General features: G+C 42.5%; 4 protein-coding genes and 1 pseudogene across 7 annotated transcripts; all 5 read right to left on the bottom strand.

The window, feature by feature from the left end:
* Window positions 1–238: 238 nt before the first annotated feature.
* On the bottom strand, window positions 239–1,046 carry LOC138215325 (gamma-crystallin M2). Its single transcript, XM_069177411.1, has 3 exons — window positions 1,026–1,046; window positions 634–876; window positions 239–511 (listed from the first exon to the last, which is right to left on the bottom strand). The coding sequence occupies exons 1-3, from the start codon at window positions 1,032–1,034 to the stop codon at window positions 239–241; spliced, it is 525 nt and encodes a 174-aa protein (XP_069033512.1). The 5' UTR covers window positions 1,035–1,046.
* A 1,703-nt stretch (window positions 1,047–2,749) lies between these two features.
* Window positions 2,750–3,595, bottom strand: LOC138215323 (gamma-crystallin S-1-like; annotated as a pseudogene).
* Window positions 3,596–4,291: 696 nt separating this feature from the next.
* On the bottom strand, window positions 4,292–8,841 carry LOC138215329 (gamma-crystallin S-1-like). Of its 3 annotated transcripts, XM_069177415.1 has the most exons (4): window positions 8,833–8,841; window positions 8,373–8,615; window positions 5,142–5,147; window positions 4,292–4,561 (listed from the first exon to the last, which is right to left on the bottom strand). In XM_069177415.1, exons 1-4 carry the CDS (start codon window positions 8,839–8,841, stop codon window positions 4,292–4,294), a joined length of 528 nt encoding a protein of 175 aa, XP_069033516.1. The 3 variants fall into 3 exon arrangements, with proteins under 3 accessions (XP_069033516.1, XP_069033517.1, XP_069033518.1); XM_069177416.1 differs by lacking the exon at window positions 5,142–5,147 and having other exon boundaries at window positions 4,292–4,564; XM_069177417.1 differs by lacking the exon at window positions 5,142–5,147.
* A 1,060-nt stretch (window positions 8,842–9,901) lies between these two features.
* On the bottom strand, window positions 9,902–11,441 carry LOC138215335 (gamma-crystallin S-1-like). The gene is made up of 3 exons (XM_069177430.1): window positions 11,364–11,441; window positions 11,035–11,277; window positions 9,902–10,279 (listed from the first exon to the last, which is right to left on the bottom strand). The coding sequence occupies exons 1-3, from the start codon at window positions 11,439–11,441 to the stop codon at window positions 10,007–10,009; spliced, it is 594 nt and encodes a 197-aa protein (XP_069033531.1). The 3' UTR covers window positions 9,902–10,006.
* Window positions 11,442–12,436: 995 nt separating this feature from the next.
* LOC138215336 (gamma-crystallin M2-like) lies at window positions 12,437–17,338 on the bottom strand. Of its 2 annotated transcripts, none has more exons than XM_069177431.1 (3): window positions 16,997–17,338; window positions 13,414–13,656; window positions 12,437–12,712 (listed from the first exon to the last, which is right to left on the bottom strand). In XM_069177431.1, exons 1-3 carry the CDS (start codon window positions 17,015–17,017, stop codon window positions 12,437–12,439), a joined length of 540 nt encoding a protein of 179 aa, XP_069033532.1. In that variant the 5' UTR covers window positions 17,018–17,338. The 2 variants fall into 2 exon arrangements, with proteins under 2 accessions (XP_069033532.1, XP_069033533.1); XM_069177432.1 differs by lacking the exon at window positions 16,997–17,338 and adding an exon at window positions 13,852–13,863.
* Between the last annotated feature and the right edge of the window lie 204 nt (window positions 17,339–17,542).

Genomic DNA, 17,542 nt, shown 5'->3' with positions numbered 1-17,542 from the left:
TAATTACAACATAAAAGGGGCTTTGATTGGCCTCCTGTTCACAGTATTTACATAGTACAAAACAGACAAAGACATATTTAACATGTTTCAAGGCTCCTTGTCTTTACCCAAAGCAACAAAATCGCACTTCAAAGCCAACCTTGAAGAAATGAATGAAAACACGTTCACACAGCAGGTTAAAAATTCAACATCTTTAATAAACAAAGTGTTTAATATTTACAGCGAGGTTTTTTAATGGCTAAAATTCAGTGACCCTCCTGAAGGAGCCGACGATGGCACAAGTCGCGCACCAGTCGCGGTACCTCCTGTACTCCCCGGGTCTTAGGAAGTACTGTCTGCCTCGGTAGTTGGGGTACTCGTAGAAGATCCAGAAGCCGTTCATAATGTTCGAGGAGTAGACATGGCGGTGGTGGAAACGGTCAGACACGCAGGGACAGTCGTCCATGAACTCCATCATGTGGCCGCTGAAGTCGGGCTTCTCGTAGATACGCAATCTGTAGGAGCCTCGGTACTGTGGGAAACCGACAAACAACGGTCACACATCAGACAACAAACAACAACCGGTTCCTGACTAGATGTTAATGATTCAATATTCAGAGAGCTGTGCCAAAGTGTGTCTTTCACTGTTCTTACCAGGGGAATCATCCGGCACGAGCGGATGCAGCTACTGAAGCCCATCCACCTCTGGTAGTCGGGGTACTCGCCCCTCCTCATGAAGTACTGGTGGCCCATGAAGTTGGGTCGCTCGTAGATCATGAAGCAGCCGCTCTCCACCCGGATGGAATTGCACCGGCTGAAGTATGAGTGAAGGTCCATGCAGTCATTGCTGCACTCATAGCTCCGACCCTGGAAGTTCTTGTCTTCGTAAAAGATAATCTGGCGGAAAGGTTTTTAAAAAAGCATCAAGACCAGCAGTTGGACTGTGCTTCATTAACATTTTTCAACAAAAGTGTAGCTTTGTGTTCGAAATCAAACAGACTGATAAGCTGTGTAGTAACTCAGCAGAGAGGAAACACATTACTCACCTTGCCCATGGTCTCCGTTGGAGAGATTCCCCATGTTTTCAGGGCTTTTTATACCACCTCTTCACAAACAAAGCTTTGTTATTCAAATCCTGTCGTAGTTATAACTGAAGGCTACTGGCACATGTTTACCTTTTTGTTGGAGCACAACATTGGGTCAGAAATATGGATTTGTATTTGAAAAAAGAAGGATAAATAATTAACTGGTTTGGTGTTTTGACATGCAGGTACAAAGGAAAACACTAGTATGGTATCCACACATCCAGCGCACAATGGCTGCAGAACAATATGGAACGGCCCTGTCGCATTAAATATGTTGCGTAACAGAGGAGGAAGCCATTGACCTTCACTGCTGCTCTCCCTGAGCAGCTGCATGGTATGCAAATAAGTAAGTGGATCCTCTGCTGCTGGTCTGTGTCCACTGGACATCAAGACTTTAACAGGAGTTTTACATGATCATATACAATGTTAGCGTGTACTCGGTGTTTGTGTGTGTGTGTGTGTGTGTGTGTGTGTGTGTGTGTGTGTGTGTGTGTGTGTGTGCAATGCTTTTACTTACGAACAATACATTTACTGCCAGATTCTGTCATATTTGACTTGTTCTTCAGTTATGTGGTAGTTTTAACTTCTCTGGATGAATCACAGCCATATTTATTTTTATTCATGAAGACTCCTTCTGCGATATTAAACTGAGAGCATGTTTTCTCTCTTTTGGACCAGATATAGCAAATAATGATTACTATTATTATTTAATGAAATCAATTTCCACCACAGCTCACGTGCCACCATTGATTGATTTATTTATCCGTGGTGACATGATAAATCTCAACTTTATAATACGTGAGATCCATTTATATAATGGATGATAACTAGATTTAATTAATAACTGCAGGGATAGTAACATGTATATTACACCTCTAACGATGTGTCAGTTATCAAACTTATAATGTCAATTTAGATTTATGTTTATTAAATTACCATTCATGTTATTTATTATATATCACATAAAATAACTATGACGACAGATTCCTGAAACTTATCTGATGTCTGTCCCTTAGAAGAAAATTTTAATTTTTGTCAAAAATATATACATATATTTTTTTATTTTTTTTCCAAGAAAATGAAGACAGCCATGAACAGAGTGTATATGACTGGCTTTATGTATCGATGTATCTCAAGATATTTTAAGAAAAGTAAATGAATTATTAGTGTGACCGTCTGGACACTTATAATTTGTGTTTATACGAGATGTCTCCTGTTTTACCAGATCAATCCAGATCTTTTACTGTTTGTCATATTTTATATTTTGCTGTTGGTTCTGTCCAGAATCAGTTTGCTGCTCCACAGTCTGTGCTGCTTCTCTCCGGCTGGTCTGTAATGGTGTGGACACATTTTCCCGCCACAGAGACCAGCTAATCCCATCAGGGGCACAAACCAGGAGAGGACATTGTTTGGGATGGTATGCCTAAGCCTAGAGGAGATTAAAGTGCAGTGGGCGAGCTAACCAGGAGACACGCTGTGTAACCCACAGCTGCCAGACACTCTCCTTTCTTTAACATTTCGCTGGGAGAGGAAATCTGCACATTTAAATTGTGTCTTACTTTGTAAAATAGTGAACAAAGCACAGCTGAGAAGTGGCAGATACACACAATAAAGGATAAATGTTTTATGACGCTCTTAAAGTTTATTGTGGAAACAGACAGCGAAAGAAGCATCAAAACAATTCTTCAGTTGAAGTCTGTGATCCTCTTGATGGAGCCGAGCCGTGGGCTGACTCCTCCCCAGTCGCTGTACTGGCGGTACTCCCCGGGCCTCAGGTAGTACACTCTGCCCTTGTAGTTGGGCTGGTCATACAGCAGCCAGTGGCCGTCCATCACGTTGCAGGAGTTGAAGTCGGACATGCTGAGCCGGTCCTGGACGTTTGGACAGTCGTCCATCAGCTCGTGCATCTGGCCAGACATATCGGAGCGCTCGTACAGCCTCATCCTGTAGGAGCCTCGGTGCTGGCGTGGGGTCAAAGTCTCTGTTACCTTCTCCAGTTGGTATTCAAGATGAGCATTTAACACAGCCTTTTAAAACAAATTCACAAGTGCTAATGACCTACCTGTGGGATCATACGGCAAGAACGCACGCAGTCATTGATGCCGATCGCACGCTGGTTATCAGAGTACTCTCCTCTCCTCAGGTAGTACTGGTGGCCCATGTAGTTGGGCCGCTCGTACACCATGAAGCAGCCGCTCTCCACCCGGATGGAGTTGCATTTGTTGAAGAAGGTGTGGAGGTCGGCGCAGTCGCTGCTGCACTCATGAGAGCGACCTTGGAAATTTCTGTCCTCGTAAAATATGATCTGCGAAAAGCAACGCACAAAGATTCTGTAACAAAGTGCTGCAAAATACTCCGAAAACACATTTACAGGTGTGTAAAACTAAGCTTCTTTACCTTCCCCATGGTTATGTTGGCAACAACTGTATTAGCCGTCAATGCTGTCCCTGAGCCAAGCCACACGCTGCTTTATAAAAAAAAAAAAGAGAGAAAGGGCAGCCGTGTGATTGCACAGCATAAAGTATTGTCATTCAAATATATCCCTTACAGTGATGATGGATCAGAGGTGGGGGCATCATGGGTGGGTGGAAATCTGTTTATGTATAGATGACTCTTGGTGTGATGAGTCATTGTTCTTTCCTCCATGTTCATCACAATTTCCTCCCGAAAATGCCAGCGTACAATAGTGATAGACGGCATCCTGCGCAGCATCAGCAGGATAAAACCGGTATTTAATCAGGACAACACATTATAGTGTCTACAATCTACAGCTGAGCAGCTCGCTTCAGCTCTTTTTGTTGTAAAATGCTTATTATGACTTCATATTAAGGATTTTCTTAGATCTCTCGCGCAGATCAGATTAACACTTTGAACCTCATTTCACAAGTTTTAAACGTCTCAGCTTCTCCGCACAACTGAATTCACTATAGAGACTCCATTTGGTAATAACTTTATTACACTGGTGAGTGTTTGATGAAGAACAGGTCCAGGAGTGTGTTGTTGTTTGTGCTGATGGTGTACGGTTCTGCAGAGTCCTTTTTCTGACATCAGTGAATCATCTGAATAATATTTAAAAAGATTATCAGGACACTAAGACTTTTAAATGTGAACAAATAAACAGATGCATGCAGTTGTTTGTGCGCTCTCTCTCTCGTCTTGTTGGTCGTTATCTGAAGCCATGACGCTGCTCCAAAACCTCCATGTAGTGCTGAAAGGCTCCACACAGGTCAGTACTCCATGATGCGTCTGATGGAGCCGACTCTAGCGTTTCGGCCTCCCCACTCGCTGAACCTCTTGTACTCCCCGGGCCGGATCAGGTACATCCGGCCCTGGTAGTTCGGGTGCTCGTAGAAGAGCCAGTTGCCGTCTTTCACGTTGCAGGAGAAGATGTCATTTATGTGGAAGCGGTCCATGACGCTGGGACAGTCGTCCACCAGGTCCATCATCTGACCGCCGAACTCGAGCCGCTCGTACAGGCGCATGATGAATGACCCGGGCTTCTGGTTCAAATGGGAAAGGGGCATTATTAAATAAATCACCTCCTCAGAAACACACCCAGCTGTGGTTTTACATCCTAGTACAATGATTATTATTGTCCTGCATTATTAATGATGGCTGTAAGGATGGTTTCAACACTTTATAAACATACAGTATTCATATATTCTTTGAATGGTTGAAAGATGTGCATCATTTAGAAATATGTATCTCTACATTATGTATTAGAAATTTATGATGGATGTGGCAATTTGGACTGGTTAGACCTACACTTGATCCAGAACATATGTAGACTAGTCAATAAATATAACTTGTTCTTTAAATAGTTCTCTTACTCTTGTGATCAAAACATTGCTCTGAAACTCAATTCTGATGCTGTTCTGTTAGTTTTCTAATAAATGATAAATTTAGCAATTTTCTGATCAAACCATTTCAATCTCAGGCTTAAATGAACAACTTCCGGTTATTTCCCGCCCATTTCTGGTCTAAGCCCCGCCCCTCCAAGTACGGATATAGATAATTTAGTTGGTGTAACAGATACAGATACAGATAATGGTGTACTTGCTCGTCCCTGCTGTATACTGTGTGCTTCCTCCCACTTCTTTGTACAAAAGTGAAGCATAAATATTCAAGAGTTGGCCGCTGCCATTGTCACTGTAGTCGTCGCTCTCTTGGATTGTGTCGTAGACGTGTCGTTGCCTCTAATTTTCTAGATAAACAGGAAGAGTAACTGCTGGCTGTTTCACTTGTGTCATGGTTGTACTCTTAGCTTTGTATCGTCGGCCAAGCAGGAAGTGGGACCTCAGTGTAAACGTCCAAACCAAGTGGCAACCATCAGTGATGTCGGCGTTGGTTTGTGAACGTTATGAATCCTCCAGTTCAGATTCTGTCCGTCACCATCTTTACTAGTTCGGAGCGGTTTGGAGCAGGAAGTGACCATATTTGGACGAGCTGGGGGAGGAGCCAGCGGTGGATCTGACCGATCTGATTGGAAACCTGACGATACTACGTCCCGCCCACCGATAGCTGTAACCTGACTGCACCACAGGCCTGTCAATCAAACAGACACGCCCTCAAAAACAGGTCTTCTTGAATCTTCTTTTCTAATGAATGAGGGATTATTTTCAGATGGACCTCCAGAAAACTAATAAGAAGGAGTGACTTTAGCTAACAACACCGAGATAACTGATGGACACATTTTATTCACTTTGGATTTGATGAGAGAAGTTGAATGGGAGTCTATGGAGCCGGAGGCTTTTTGGAGCCGACCTCTAGTGGCACTCGCTGGTATTGTAGCTTAAGATACTTCCGTATCTGCCTAATTTTTTTAGCTGCGTAAGCTACGTTCACGTTTATATCCAGTCTGTGGGCTGAAATAGGCTTTGTTGCTCCGCCCATCCACAGCAACGTTGCTTAGCTTCCGAGCTGATTCAGCGTCCTGGTTCTTTAAAGGTGGAGATGCACCAACTCCCAGTTAGTGCTGACAACAGATAAGTATCTTATACAGGGATCTCCAACCAGTAGCTCGCTAGCTTTCTATTGTGAGTGTGTGTGTTCAGTATCATTTGTTATTGTTTACATAAAAGAAGCTCTTTGGGCTGGTATGGGTGGAGCTCAGCTATGTGAATAAAGGTTACTAAACATGATCTGAACTATACATATAAAGTGAAATGATAGTTTAGTCATCGGTGATATAGATAGATAGATAGATAGATAGATAGATAGATAGATAGATAGATAGATAGATAGATAGATAGATAGATAGATACAGTGGTGTGAAAAAGTGTTTGCCCCTTCCTGATTTTCAATTTTTTTTGCATGTCTGTCACACTTAAATGTTTCAGATCATCAAACAAATTTAAATATTAGTCAAAGGTTACACAAGTAAACACAAAATGCAGTTTTTAAATGAAGGTTTTTATTACTAAGGGAGAAAAACAATCCAAACCCACATGGCCCTGTGTGAAAAAGTGTTTGCCCCTCCTGTTAAAACATAACTTAACTGTGGTTTATCACACCTGAGTTCAATTTCTCCAGTCACACCCAGACCTGATTACTGACACACCTGTTCTCAATCAAGAAATCACTTCAATAGGACCTGCCTGACAAAGTGAAGTAGACCAGAAGATCCTCAGAAGATAGACATCATGCTGAGATCCAAAGACATTCAGGAACAAATGAGAAAGAAAGTAATTGAGATCTATCAGTCTGGAAAAGGTTCTAAAGCCATTTCTAAAGCTTTGGGACTCCAGAGAACCACAGTGAGAACCATTATCCACAAATGGAGAAAACATGGAACAGCGGTGAACCTTCCCAGGAGCGGCCGGCCGACCAAAATTACCCCGAGAGAGCAGAGACAACTCATCCGAGAGGTCACAAAAGACCCCACAACAACATCCAAAGAACTGCAGGCCTCACTTGCCTCAGTTCAGGTCAGTGTTCATGACTCCACCGTAAGAAAGAGACTCGGCAGAAATGGCTGCATGGCAGAGTTCCAAGACGAAAACCACCGCTGAGCAAAAACAACATTAAGGCTCGTCTCATTTTTGCCAGAAAACATCTTGATGATCCCCGAGACTTTTGGGAAAATACTCTGTGGACTGACGAGACCAAAGTTGAACTTTTTGGAAGGTGTGTGTCCCGTTACATCTGGAGTAAAAGTAACACCGCATTTCAGAAGAAGAACCTCATACCAACAGTAAAATATGGTGGTGGTAGTGTGATGGTCTGGGGCTGTTCTGCTGCTTCAGGACCTGGAAGACTTGCTGTGATCAATGGAACCATGAATTCTACCGTCTACCAAAACATCCTGAAGGAGAACGCCCGGCCGTCTGTTCGTGACCTCAAGCTGAAGCCAACTTGGGTTCTGCAGCAGGACGATGATCCAAAACACACCAGCAAGTCCACCTCTGAATGGCTGAAGAAAAACAAAATGAAGACTTTGGAGTGGCCTCGTCAAAGTCCTGACCTGAATCCTGTTGAGATGCTGTGACATGACCTTAAAAAGGAGGTTGGTGCTGGAAAACCCTCCAATGTGGCTGAATTACAACAACTCTGTAAAGATGAGTGGGCCAACATTCCTCCACAGCTGGAAAAGACTCATTGCAAGTTATCACAAACGCTTGATTGCAGTTGTTGCTGCTGAGGGTGGTCCAACCAGTTATTAGGTTTAGGGGGAAACACTTTTTCACACAGGGCCATGTGGGTTTGGATTGTTTTTCTCCCTTAATAATAAAAACCTTCATTTAAAAACTGCATTTTGTGTTCACTTGTGTTATCTTTGACTAATATTTAAATTTGTTTGATGATCTGAAACATTTAAGTGTGACAGACATGCAAAAAAATAAGAAATCAGGAAGGGGGCAAACACTTTTTCACACCACTGTATAGTGCAGTTAATGGAGAAAACTTGTAAGATGAAAATATTATGAAGGACTCAGGAGTAAGGATGAGCCCCAGTTTACAGCCTGAACTAGCATACATTCAGTTCAGAGAGCTAACGCTTGGTTTTTTACAAAATAAATTAACTTAAAGTGAAAAAATATATTAATTTAAAGAAAAAAACAGAAGGTTTGCTCTTAAAAATTAGGTTATCTCTTCAATCCTCAAAGACTCTTTCAACCACCTCAATGAAAAAAAACAAAAAACAAATGCTGTTTCCAAACCCAAACAAGGATGGCTGCCATGGTTAGAAAACATTCAACTATCGTCACCAGTTAATTTACTCACTACAAAAGACAGAAAAACAGTGGTTAAATAGATGCTAACACAATCTGTACTACAACTGGCTCCGCCCACAAACGAGTAGCTCACCATGGGAATGAGGCGACAGGCGCTGACGGAGTCGTTGACGCCCATCCAGTGGTGGCAGTCGGGATACTCCCCTCGTCTCAGGTAGTACTGGTTCCCGGTGAAGTCGGGCTTCTCGTAGATCATGAAGCAGCCGCTCTCCACCCTGATGGAGGTGCAGCAGCTGAGGTGGCACGTCAAGTCTGCGCAGTCGTTGCTGCACTCGAAGTGGCAGCCGCAGAAGTTCTTGTCCTCATAGAAAATAATCTAAACATAGAAAACATAAATTTTTTGTAATTTTTGTGCTACAATACCTGTTCAACACATACAAATTAACACTACTTTGTTTGCTTAAGTAAAACAGTTTTCATGGTATTAAAACACAATCACTCTTACAATAATTCCACATAACACTTAATAAAGGTCAAGAAAAGTCCCAGTTTGAACTTCTCATATCACATATGAACACGAGTTCGGTGTTTACCTTCCCCATGTTGGCCGCGTCGCCTGCCCTGTTAGCCCACAGCTCTCCGAAGACTCACACTTATCACATATGTGGTGAATGTGAAATGCAGACTCTGCATGTGCCATTCATATTGTAATAGTTGGGAATCTTTGGTGTTGGTGCCGCCGTGTTGTCCTGAGGTACGTTTGTGCAGGTGAGAGCCGGCAGGTGCAACGTTGTTATTTTCATGGTTGTGTTTTCGAGTTCCTGCTCTCATCCAGACATCCGTGTGGATAATTACAAGGGTCGATGAAGCTTTTTTTAAAACTTTTTAGTTGATCCGTTTTAAGTCTTGTAAAATATGACGTTGTAATTCTTCTTTTGGTAACACTTAAACTACACTTACTGTTTTGTTGATAATGTAATGAACTATTACTTTTTGAGCTGTGTTTGGAGCAATGATCTTGTCTTCATTTCGCTGCGTACTGTAGTTCACATAAGTATTGGTCAACAGCAACAGGTTTGACCTTGTGTTATCTTTAATTTCAACTGTACCACTGCCCTCTGGTGGAGAGGTTCATATCTGTCCAAATAAATACACAGTTATTACACGCTGGTTAAATAATAATAATGTTTCTTCCCAAATAAAAAAAAATACCATCCTGTAATATTTAGATGATATTTTATGGATAAAACTTTCAATCACATCACATGATCTTGCTCTCTGTGGTAATCACAGACTTGTAGAAGAAAAAATAAATAAATAAAACTTTTCTGAGCATTTTGTTTTGGCTCAGTCTTGAAAATGCAGGGACTTAAACTGCTGCTGAAGATGTTGTGAAAGGATTGAATGCTGCAAAACAATTACTAAATGGACTTCTTGGTGGAATCAGTTCCTAAAATGTTGTTTTAAGGGAAATCTTCAGCTTTACTTTTGTTTAACTGAATCCTCCATGTGTGTCAGTGAAAGGTGGACAACAGATAACGCTGGAGTCTGGGCTTGGTAAGTGTCAGTGCTTGCAGTATTTTATTCAGTCCCCTGATGAGAGCCAGGATGTCAGGCCACGACCCTGTCACATCCTCCGGGGAAAACATGCCCTCCAGACGGAGAGAGCAAGAACAAAACTGAATACACTTGAGCACTGACGCCATTTTATTCAGCGTGTGAAACAAGGCAAAGAGCAGACATTTCACAAGAACCGTTGTCCCGTCTTTAGAGATCCATGAGACGCCTGATGGAGCCGACCCTGGAGCTGTTGCCGCTCCAGTCGCTGAAGCTCTTGTACTGGCCGGGCCTCAGGTAGTAGTGGCGCCCCCTGTAGTTGGGCTGCTCGTACAGCAGCCAGTGGCCGTCCATCACGGTGCAGGAGTTGAAGTTGGAGAGGCGGAAGCGGTCCATGAGGTTGGGGCAGTCGTTCACCAGCTCCATCATCTCACCTCCCATGTCGAAATGCTCGTACAGCCTCATCTTGAAGCCGCTGCTGTGCTGCAGAGGTCACCAGGGTCAAAGGTTAAATCGACTGAGTGGATTTTTTTTTTGTCTGCCAGTCAGAGTTTTTTCAAGGAATAGTTTAATATTTTGGCAAATACGTTTATAGGTGTAGTGGAGAGTTAGATAAGAAGGTTTACTTTACACTTTATTCAAGTTTAGCATATAGAAAGAACAAGGAACTGGCTAGCCTGGCTCAATCCAAAGGCAAGACGACAATCAGACCCGGTTCATCCTGCTAATAAAATAGGGAATCATCGTTTTTACACTATTGAACATTTAAAAGATAAGTAGGTAGCAGTCTTTATGCTAGGCTACGCTAACCGGCTTTACATACACGGTACAGACGTGAACACAACATCACCGAAACTGATAACTGGGATGAAAGTAATGTCTTCAAAAAGTAACCCCAAAGGTTGTTTTTGGGGTTATGAAACATACAAATCTGCATAACCGTGTTTATTTGCCCGACATTTGCAGTTAGTAAAATAGAAAAATACAATCATTGAAATGTGACAAAAGTTGTGGCAAGAATCATTAATAAAAACATTAACTATGGACAAAAGTCTGAATATGAACTAAATTGTTTAACTGTATATTAAACTCCTTGATCATTATTTCAAAGGTAGATTATGTTAACGGGTGTCTAGTGAAGTTTATTCCTTCTGAACATATTTGACCTCATTTAAAATACCCGTAGAGGCAGTGTGATGGTTTATACGATACTTCTGTTGTTCCACCGAAGGCCTTACCATGGGGATCATGCGGCACGATCTGACACAGTCATTCAAGCCAGTCATGCCCATGTAGTCCGAGTACTCCCCCCTCCTCATCAGGTACTGGTTCCCAATGAAGCTCGGCCGGTCGTAGATCATGAACATGCCGCTCTCCACCCGGATGGAGCGGCAGCGCTCGAACATGGAGTGCAGGTCGGCGCAGTCGCTCATGCACTCATAGTGACGGCCTCCAAAATTCCTGTCCTCGTAGAAGATGATCTGATGTAACAGAAAAGGCATCCTGTCAGATCATTCCTGATTTTAACGAGCGTCAGAGAGCCTGCGAGGTAAAACTGAACACAAACCTTCCCCATAATGGCTGCTGCTGGTCTAACCGCCTTCCGCTGGTCACTGAAGGTAATGTCCACCAGTGTTATATACATTAGCCTGTGGGGGTGTTGTTATTGTAATGAGTTCTGGTGTCAGCAGAGACTCTACACGAGTCCTCCCACTCCTGTGTGTCAGCCTCTGTTTAGGCCGAAGGACACTGCAGAGCTTCCAGCAAGAGCCACAGTGTGACGGTCGGTGCTGGAACAGTCACTGCTGAGTTCTCCCACCCGTCGGCTGTTTGTTTTTAAATGGACCAGATCGGTGTATTCACAAGAAACTAAAAGAGAGGTTGTGTGAACAGTTCGGTATGTGAATGATGAACCAAAGAACGGTTTATTACTGTGCTCTGTACTCGTTCTGTGGCAGCTAACTCGGCCACATCATCATGTATGTACACTGATATATTTTCTGTGGGATTTGAAATGACTGAGTAAAATATAGAATGACACAAACAAACATATAGTGAAGGTTTCTTAGACACAAGAATTGCTTCTTTTAACCCTTTAGCACAAAGTTATTTTTGAAATTCAGTCAGCAACAGCTGGAAAGCTGAGGTTTGAAGTATGAAAGGTCGCTGCGTTTCCATCACAAGTTTTAAATTTTTTTTTAACAGTAAATTAGAGAGTAAATAAAGGTGTAGTAAGCCAACGATGTTATTTAACCTAAACATTGCAGCTCTAATAAATTTGATGCAACAGAAACGTAGAATAACAATGCTGCATCTATTTTAGATATATACTACCTCTTCAGGGAATGTGTGAATAATGTGTGTTAATATGTGATATATGACAGTGATGCTGTGTTCCAGTAATGATCAGATTAAAAAGCTTATAAAAAAGTTTATACGCTAATTATTTAACCAGCCAATACGAAAACATTTACTCACGAGCAGAGGAAATAGTTTACAAGCTCCATTTATTAAGTTATTTGTAACAACATCATACTGATGCTTGGTCAGTTACTGACACAGTGTTGTTCACATCACCAGGATTTTTAGAGGTTGAACAGGGAGTTTTTATTGAAAGTGAATAAAATCAAAGGTTCCAGATTAAAAATCGGTGACTCTGCGGAAGGACCCGGTGGTGGCGCAGGTGGCCCCCCAGTCGCTAAACTTGCGGTACTCCCCGGGCCTCATGAAGTACTGCCGGCCACGGTAGTTGGGGTGCTCGTAGAGGGTCCAGTAGCCATCCATGACGTTGCAGGAGTAGATGTCGCGGCTGCGGAAATGATCCTGCACCGACTGGCAGTCCTCGCTGAACTCCATCATCTGACCCTGGAAGTTGGGCCGCTCGTAGATGCGGATGCGGTACGGCCCCTCGCTTGTCTGGAGAAGGAGAACAGAAGTTCAATAACAGCGTCTGTAGTGCTGTTTCCTTTAACGGAAACAATGTTCTCAGCAGCAAAGACACAACTAAAGGCCCATTTTGAACCTCAATTCAATTTATAGAGCGCCAAATCATAACACAGCTTATTTTTTAAAGGAACTTAACACATTAAAGTCCTTACACCAGGACTTCACAACATTATACATACATTATCCCTCCAGCAGAGGGAAGAAAAAACTTTCTTTTGACAGAAAGAAACCTCAGACAGAACTTATATAGAATAGACACCTGTCAATAAAACAATGTGGCATAATTATAAGTAGTTACCAACAAAAACAAATTCAGCTTTCTTGGTCCTGAATCTATAAATGATTATCCTCTATATAAAATACCATTGAGATTTGTAATTTCAGGCTTGCTTTACACCTGACCTTAAATCACATGATAATGATTTTGAGGTTCTTAAATGAATGAAATGCATAGAAATCACTTTTCTGCAGTGAAATCCATATATGTATCATTTATGGCCTGATGCAAAGACAACAATACAGAAAACAGAGCAAGTCCCCATTTCAGGCTCTGAAACCACAACATCAAATACTTAAAACAAGCTTCTTCTCACACATTGGAAAGAAACGTAAATTATGGCCTGATATTTCTTGGATTTCTTTCACTACAGCAGCAGAAGTTAGTCACTCACGTAGGAAAAGGTACGGCAGGAGCGGATGGTGTCGTTGTAGCCCATCCAGCGCTGGTAGTCCGGGTACTCTCCCCTGGTCAGGACGTACTGGTAGCCAGTGTAGTTGGGCTTTTCGTACAGCACCCAGCAGCCGCTCTCCACCTTGATGGAGTTACAGCGGCTGAAGTGAGGGTGCATGTCAGGGCAGTCGGTGCCGCACTCATAGGAGCGGCCCTGGAAGTTTCTGTCCTCGTAGAATATGATCTGAGTCCAGGGGAGACAGTGGGTTACAGCACAGTGATGCTGTTCATGCCAGTTCAGTTCGTTTATTGTGCAGTTGCAGCTTCATGCTCAGACTCTGATCATGATTTTTCATAATTTGAGGAGCGACAGAGTAGCTCTTCAGGCTAATCAAGCCAACCATTAACAGAGAACCTGATGCATGAAACACCCTCTTACCTTACTACTCATCCTGCAAAGAGTGCCAGAGCCAGTCACCTACGGGAAAATGGTGGTCTCACAAAGCAGGACCGGAGCCCCCGCTATATAAACCTCAATCAAAGGGTTAGCAGATCCTACTTTAGCTGTTTTTTCAATGACTGGGGATTTAACACGCTGGCACCGCTGCCAAAAGTCTTGATCCTGGGCATACAGCAAAAATCCCTGAATCATCAATTCAAAAAGTCCTACCAGGCAAATTACTGACCCACCGTGCACTCTTTATTGATATGGACACATTTGATCCACTAATCCATCATCAAGCAGATTTATCTTTGCACGCAGAATATCAGAGCTCATCAGAAAACGACACAGCCTTTAACTGCTTGTTGAAACCCAAGCATCAGTAGTGATAAACAGAAAGTACACCTTTGAGCTGCTTCTGCTTTATGTTTCCATTTAATTATGTCGCCCCAGACCAGCCAGTGTCATGGCGAAGCGTCACCACAGCAAACCGTGAGATAGCCACGCTTTGGGCTGTCTAGGCGTAAAGCTTTCACGCACCATAATGTCACGCGATGAAGGATCATGTGACCAAGGTACCGCAACAGAGGTATTGAGATCAGGTACAAAGGAGACTCTTCCGTGGTATCAGGAGGGAGGGGGGGAGGGTCGGTGGCATTTAGCACTGATGGCCATGCGGGACAATGCGGTTTGAATGCAGGAGATGACCGTGTTGTTCTTGAGTTGTTTTCTGTTCCCCAACCATGTGTCTCTGCCAATAGTTTCGTTTTCCTGTAAATCACAAGGTTGAAAGCATGCAGTAGGTTTAATTTTTGGCCACTACAGGAAAACAGGTACAGGTAACTGTCACGCCTAGACGTCGCCAAGCGTGGCTATCCCATGTTTTTGCTGTATAGGACGGGCATTTTGCCGTGATTACCGGTTTGTCCTAAATCCCAACATACGAAATCTCAGGGCACTTAATACAGTCAGGTTCCTATAACAGAACTGTACAATGTTAGGAACACACACCACTTTATACTCTGTACTCCACTACATCCATCTGAAAGATTTAGTTACTTTAATAATTATGATGACTTTCTCTTCCAACATAAACCTTGAATAGTTTTCTGTTAACTGGTGAACCAGGTCAAAAGCTAACTGGTGGTATTTTTTTTACCTTCTTAATGAGACCATCAGTTGTGTTATTCCAAAGTAAACTTGGTATACAGTAAATAGCCGCCATTAAACAACTGTATCCAGTATCCATGTATTAGGGAGAGAATCGGGCAGATCCTTCCTGACACCATCACTGATGTGTTGCTAAGCAACAGCAGCCCTGAAAGCAACTGTAGGACCAGATGTAAACTTGGAACATTTCTCTCCTGTTGAGCTCTCTGAGTTAACTAGAATTATTTCTTCATCTGGATCCTCTAGCTGTCTGTTAGATCTCATCCCAACTAAACTTTTTAAGGAAGTCTTCCCTTTAATTAATACTTCCATATTAGATCAGATCAACCTATCTATTGCAACCGGCTATGTACCGCAGGCTTTTAAAGTGGCTGCAATTAAACCTTTACTTAAAAAGCAGACCATTGACTCTTGACTTTTTATATATACAGTGAAAGTATTCAGACCCCTTTAAATTTTTCACTCTTTGTTTCATTGCAGCCATTTGCTAAAATCAAAAAAGTTCATTTTATTTCTCATTAATGTACACTCAGCACCCCATCTTGACAGAAAAAAACAGAAATGTAGAAATTTGTGCAAATTTATTAAAAAAGAAAAACTGAAATATCACATGGTCATAAGTATTCAGACTAGTGATGTTACGAGACGTGCCGACGCTTCGAAGCGCGTGTCGAGTAACGGAGGGGGCGTTTCCTCGAAGCGCGTGTCGAGGCTTGCTTCATTTAGGGGAGGAGCCAAAAACGATGACGTCCGAAGCCTCGCTGCCCGGCTGTACCACCTGACTGCTTCGGGAAGTGGTTCAGATTTTGCCGGGAGGTTTGACGGCAATATAAACCCCTCAGGCTCCGTTCAAAATGTGGGTTGTTGGTGGAGAGTTGAGGTCAGTTGAGAGTTTGGATAGTTTGGAGAGTTTAGAGAGAGAGAGATAGTTTGGAGATTTAGGAGAGTGAGGAGAGAAGGAGGTGATAAGATGGAGCCAGCTGGGAAGAGGAGGATTTCCCCTGTGGGAACACTTTGATTTGATAACTCCTAATAAGGTAAGCTAAATCTAACTCTATTTCAGACACATTAGGTTTGCTTATCAAGAACTGTATTTTTCACAGTTTCTTATTTTATTCAAAGGTGAGTTGGGGTACAATAACAACACCTCATCCATGCTGAGGCGTTACCGTGCCTTGCATGAGAATAAGGAGGAAACTGGAGCTTCACCCAGCCAAGGTAAGTCATTACAATATTACAAATGCACCATCACAATTTTTCCCTGTTCACTTTTGTTTATTGTGCAAATAAAGACAGGTAACAGACACTGTATTTATTCTCTTTTAACCAGCCACCAGAAAACAAGAGCTGGATGAAGCCCTCGTCTCCATGATAGTGAAGGACACACAGCCCTTCAGTATTGTGGATGATGTTGGATTCAGGGCGTTTGTGTCCAAACTGGATCCTAATTATGTTCTCCCTACAAGGCAGGTATGTATGGGTGCATGCATGAAACAAATGAGTACTTTATTGTGTCTCACAGTTCAGCACTATATATTTTTTCCTTTAGGCTCTGAAGGCCATGGTGGAGGCCAAGTATGAGTCAGCTAAGGAGAAGGAGAAGGCTAAAGTGGAAAAGGTGGCTGCTGTTAGCCTTACTTCTGACATGTGGACATCCACAAAACCAAAAACTGTTGAGAAACTGTTATTTCTGAATAAAAATGAATAAAATGTCCCCTGTCCTGTACATCATTGTCCAAGTTACACAAGCATATTCAGTCCCCTCTTCCTAGTTCCACAAACACTTCCACTGTCCTCTGCCTGCTGAAGCCCATGCCATTTTCCTAAAGTGACAGAAAAACATTATTACACAACCTGCCATATCATATGATACGACCATTTTGGGAAAATTTACACACACAGAATACATTCAAAAAAATATTTTATTATGCACATATATGATAATTTATGTACAGAAATTATTTGGTCATACATTTTTGTAATTCATAGTCATTCCCAACAGCCATAACAGACACAAAAATTCAATGCGTCACATGTGGTTCAGATACAGCTGCCTGTCATTATACACTTGGCCAGTAGGTGGTTTCGTGTTCACATGAAGCTTCGAGAAATGAACCCTTTCTCGAACCAATTGGCTGAAGTGGTTCGATGCCTCATGAGGCTTCATCTCACCATCACTAATTCAGACCCTTTGCTGTGACACTCATATTTAACTCACATGCTGTCCATTTCTTCTGATCCTCCTTGAGATGGTTCTACTCCTTCATTGGAGTCCAGCTGTGTTTAATTAAACTGATTGGACTTGATTAGGAAAGGCACACACCTGTCTATATAAGACCTTACAGCTCACAGTGCATGTCAGAGCAAATGAGAATCATGAGGTCGAAGGAACTGTCCAAGGAGCTCAGAGACAGAATTGTGGCAAGGCACAGATCTGGCCAAGGTTACAAAATCATTTCTGCAGCACTCAAGGTTCCTAAGAGCACAGTGGCCTCCATAATCCTTAAATGGAAGAAGT

The sequence above is a fragment of the Embiotoca jacksoni genome, unplaced genomic scaffold, assembly GCF_022577435.1.
Source record: "Embiotoca jacksoni isolate LCO1_2020_lvr unplaced genomic scaffold, fEmbJac1.0.p SCAF_72, whole genome shotgun sequence".
Lineage (NCBI taxonomy): Eukaryota > Metazoa > Chordata > Actinopteri > Embiotocidae > Embiotoca > Embiotoca jacksoni.
The sequence above is the reverse complement of the archived record's forward strand: the minus strand, read 5'-3'. Positions and strand labels throughout refer to the sequence as shown.

Excerpts from the sequence above, each read along its gene's own strand:
- LOC138215325 (XM_069177411.1), bottom strand. Across the intron at positions 512-633 it reads CGTGCCGGATGATTCCCCTG|TACCGAGGCTCCTACAGATT; the intron begins GTAAGAACAGTG and ends GGTTTCCCACAG.
- LOC138215335 (XM_069177430.1), bottom strand. The coding sequence starts at position 11,441 with ATGTATATAACACTGGTGGACATTACCTTCAGTGACCAGCGGAAGGCG. Across the intron at positions 11,278-11,363 it reads CAGCAGCCATTATGGGGAAG|ATCATCTTCTACGAGGACAG; the intron begins GTTTGTGTTCAG and ends CTGTTACATCAG. Across the intron at positions 10,280-11,034 it reads CGTGCCGCATGATCCCCATG|CACAGCAGCGGCTTCAAGAT; the intron begins GTAAGGCCTTCG and ends TGACCTCTGCAG.
- LOC138215336 (XM_069177431.1), bottom strand. The coding sequence starts at position 17,017 with ATGACTATGAATTACAAAAAT. Across the intron at positions 13,657-16,996 it reads TGACTATGAATTACAAAAAT|ATCATATTCTACGAGGACAG; the intron begins GTATGACCAAAT and ends CCCTGGACTCAG. Across the intron at positions 12,713-13,413 it reads CCTGCCGTACCTTTTCCTAC|ACAAGCGAGGGGCCGTACCG; the intron begins GTGAGTGACTAA and ends CTCCTTCTCCAG.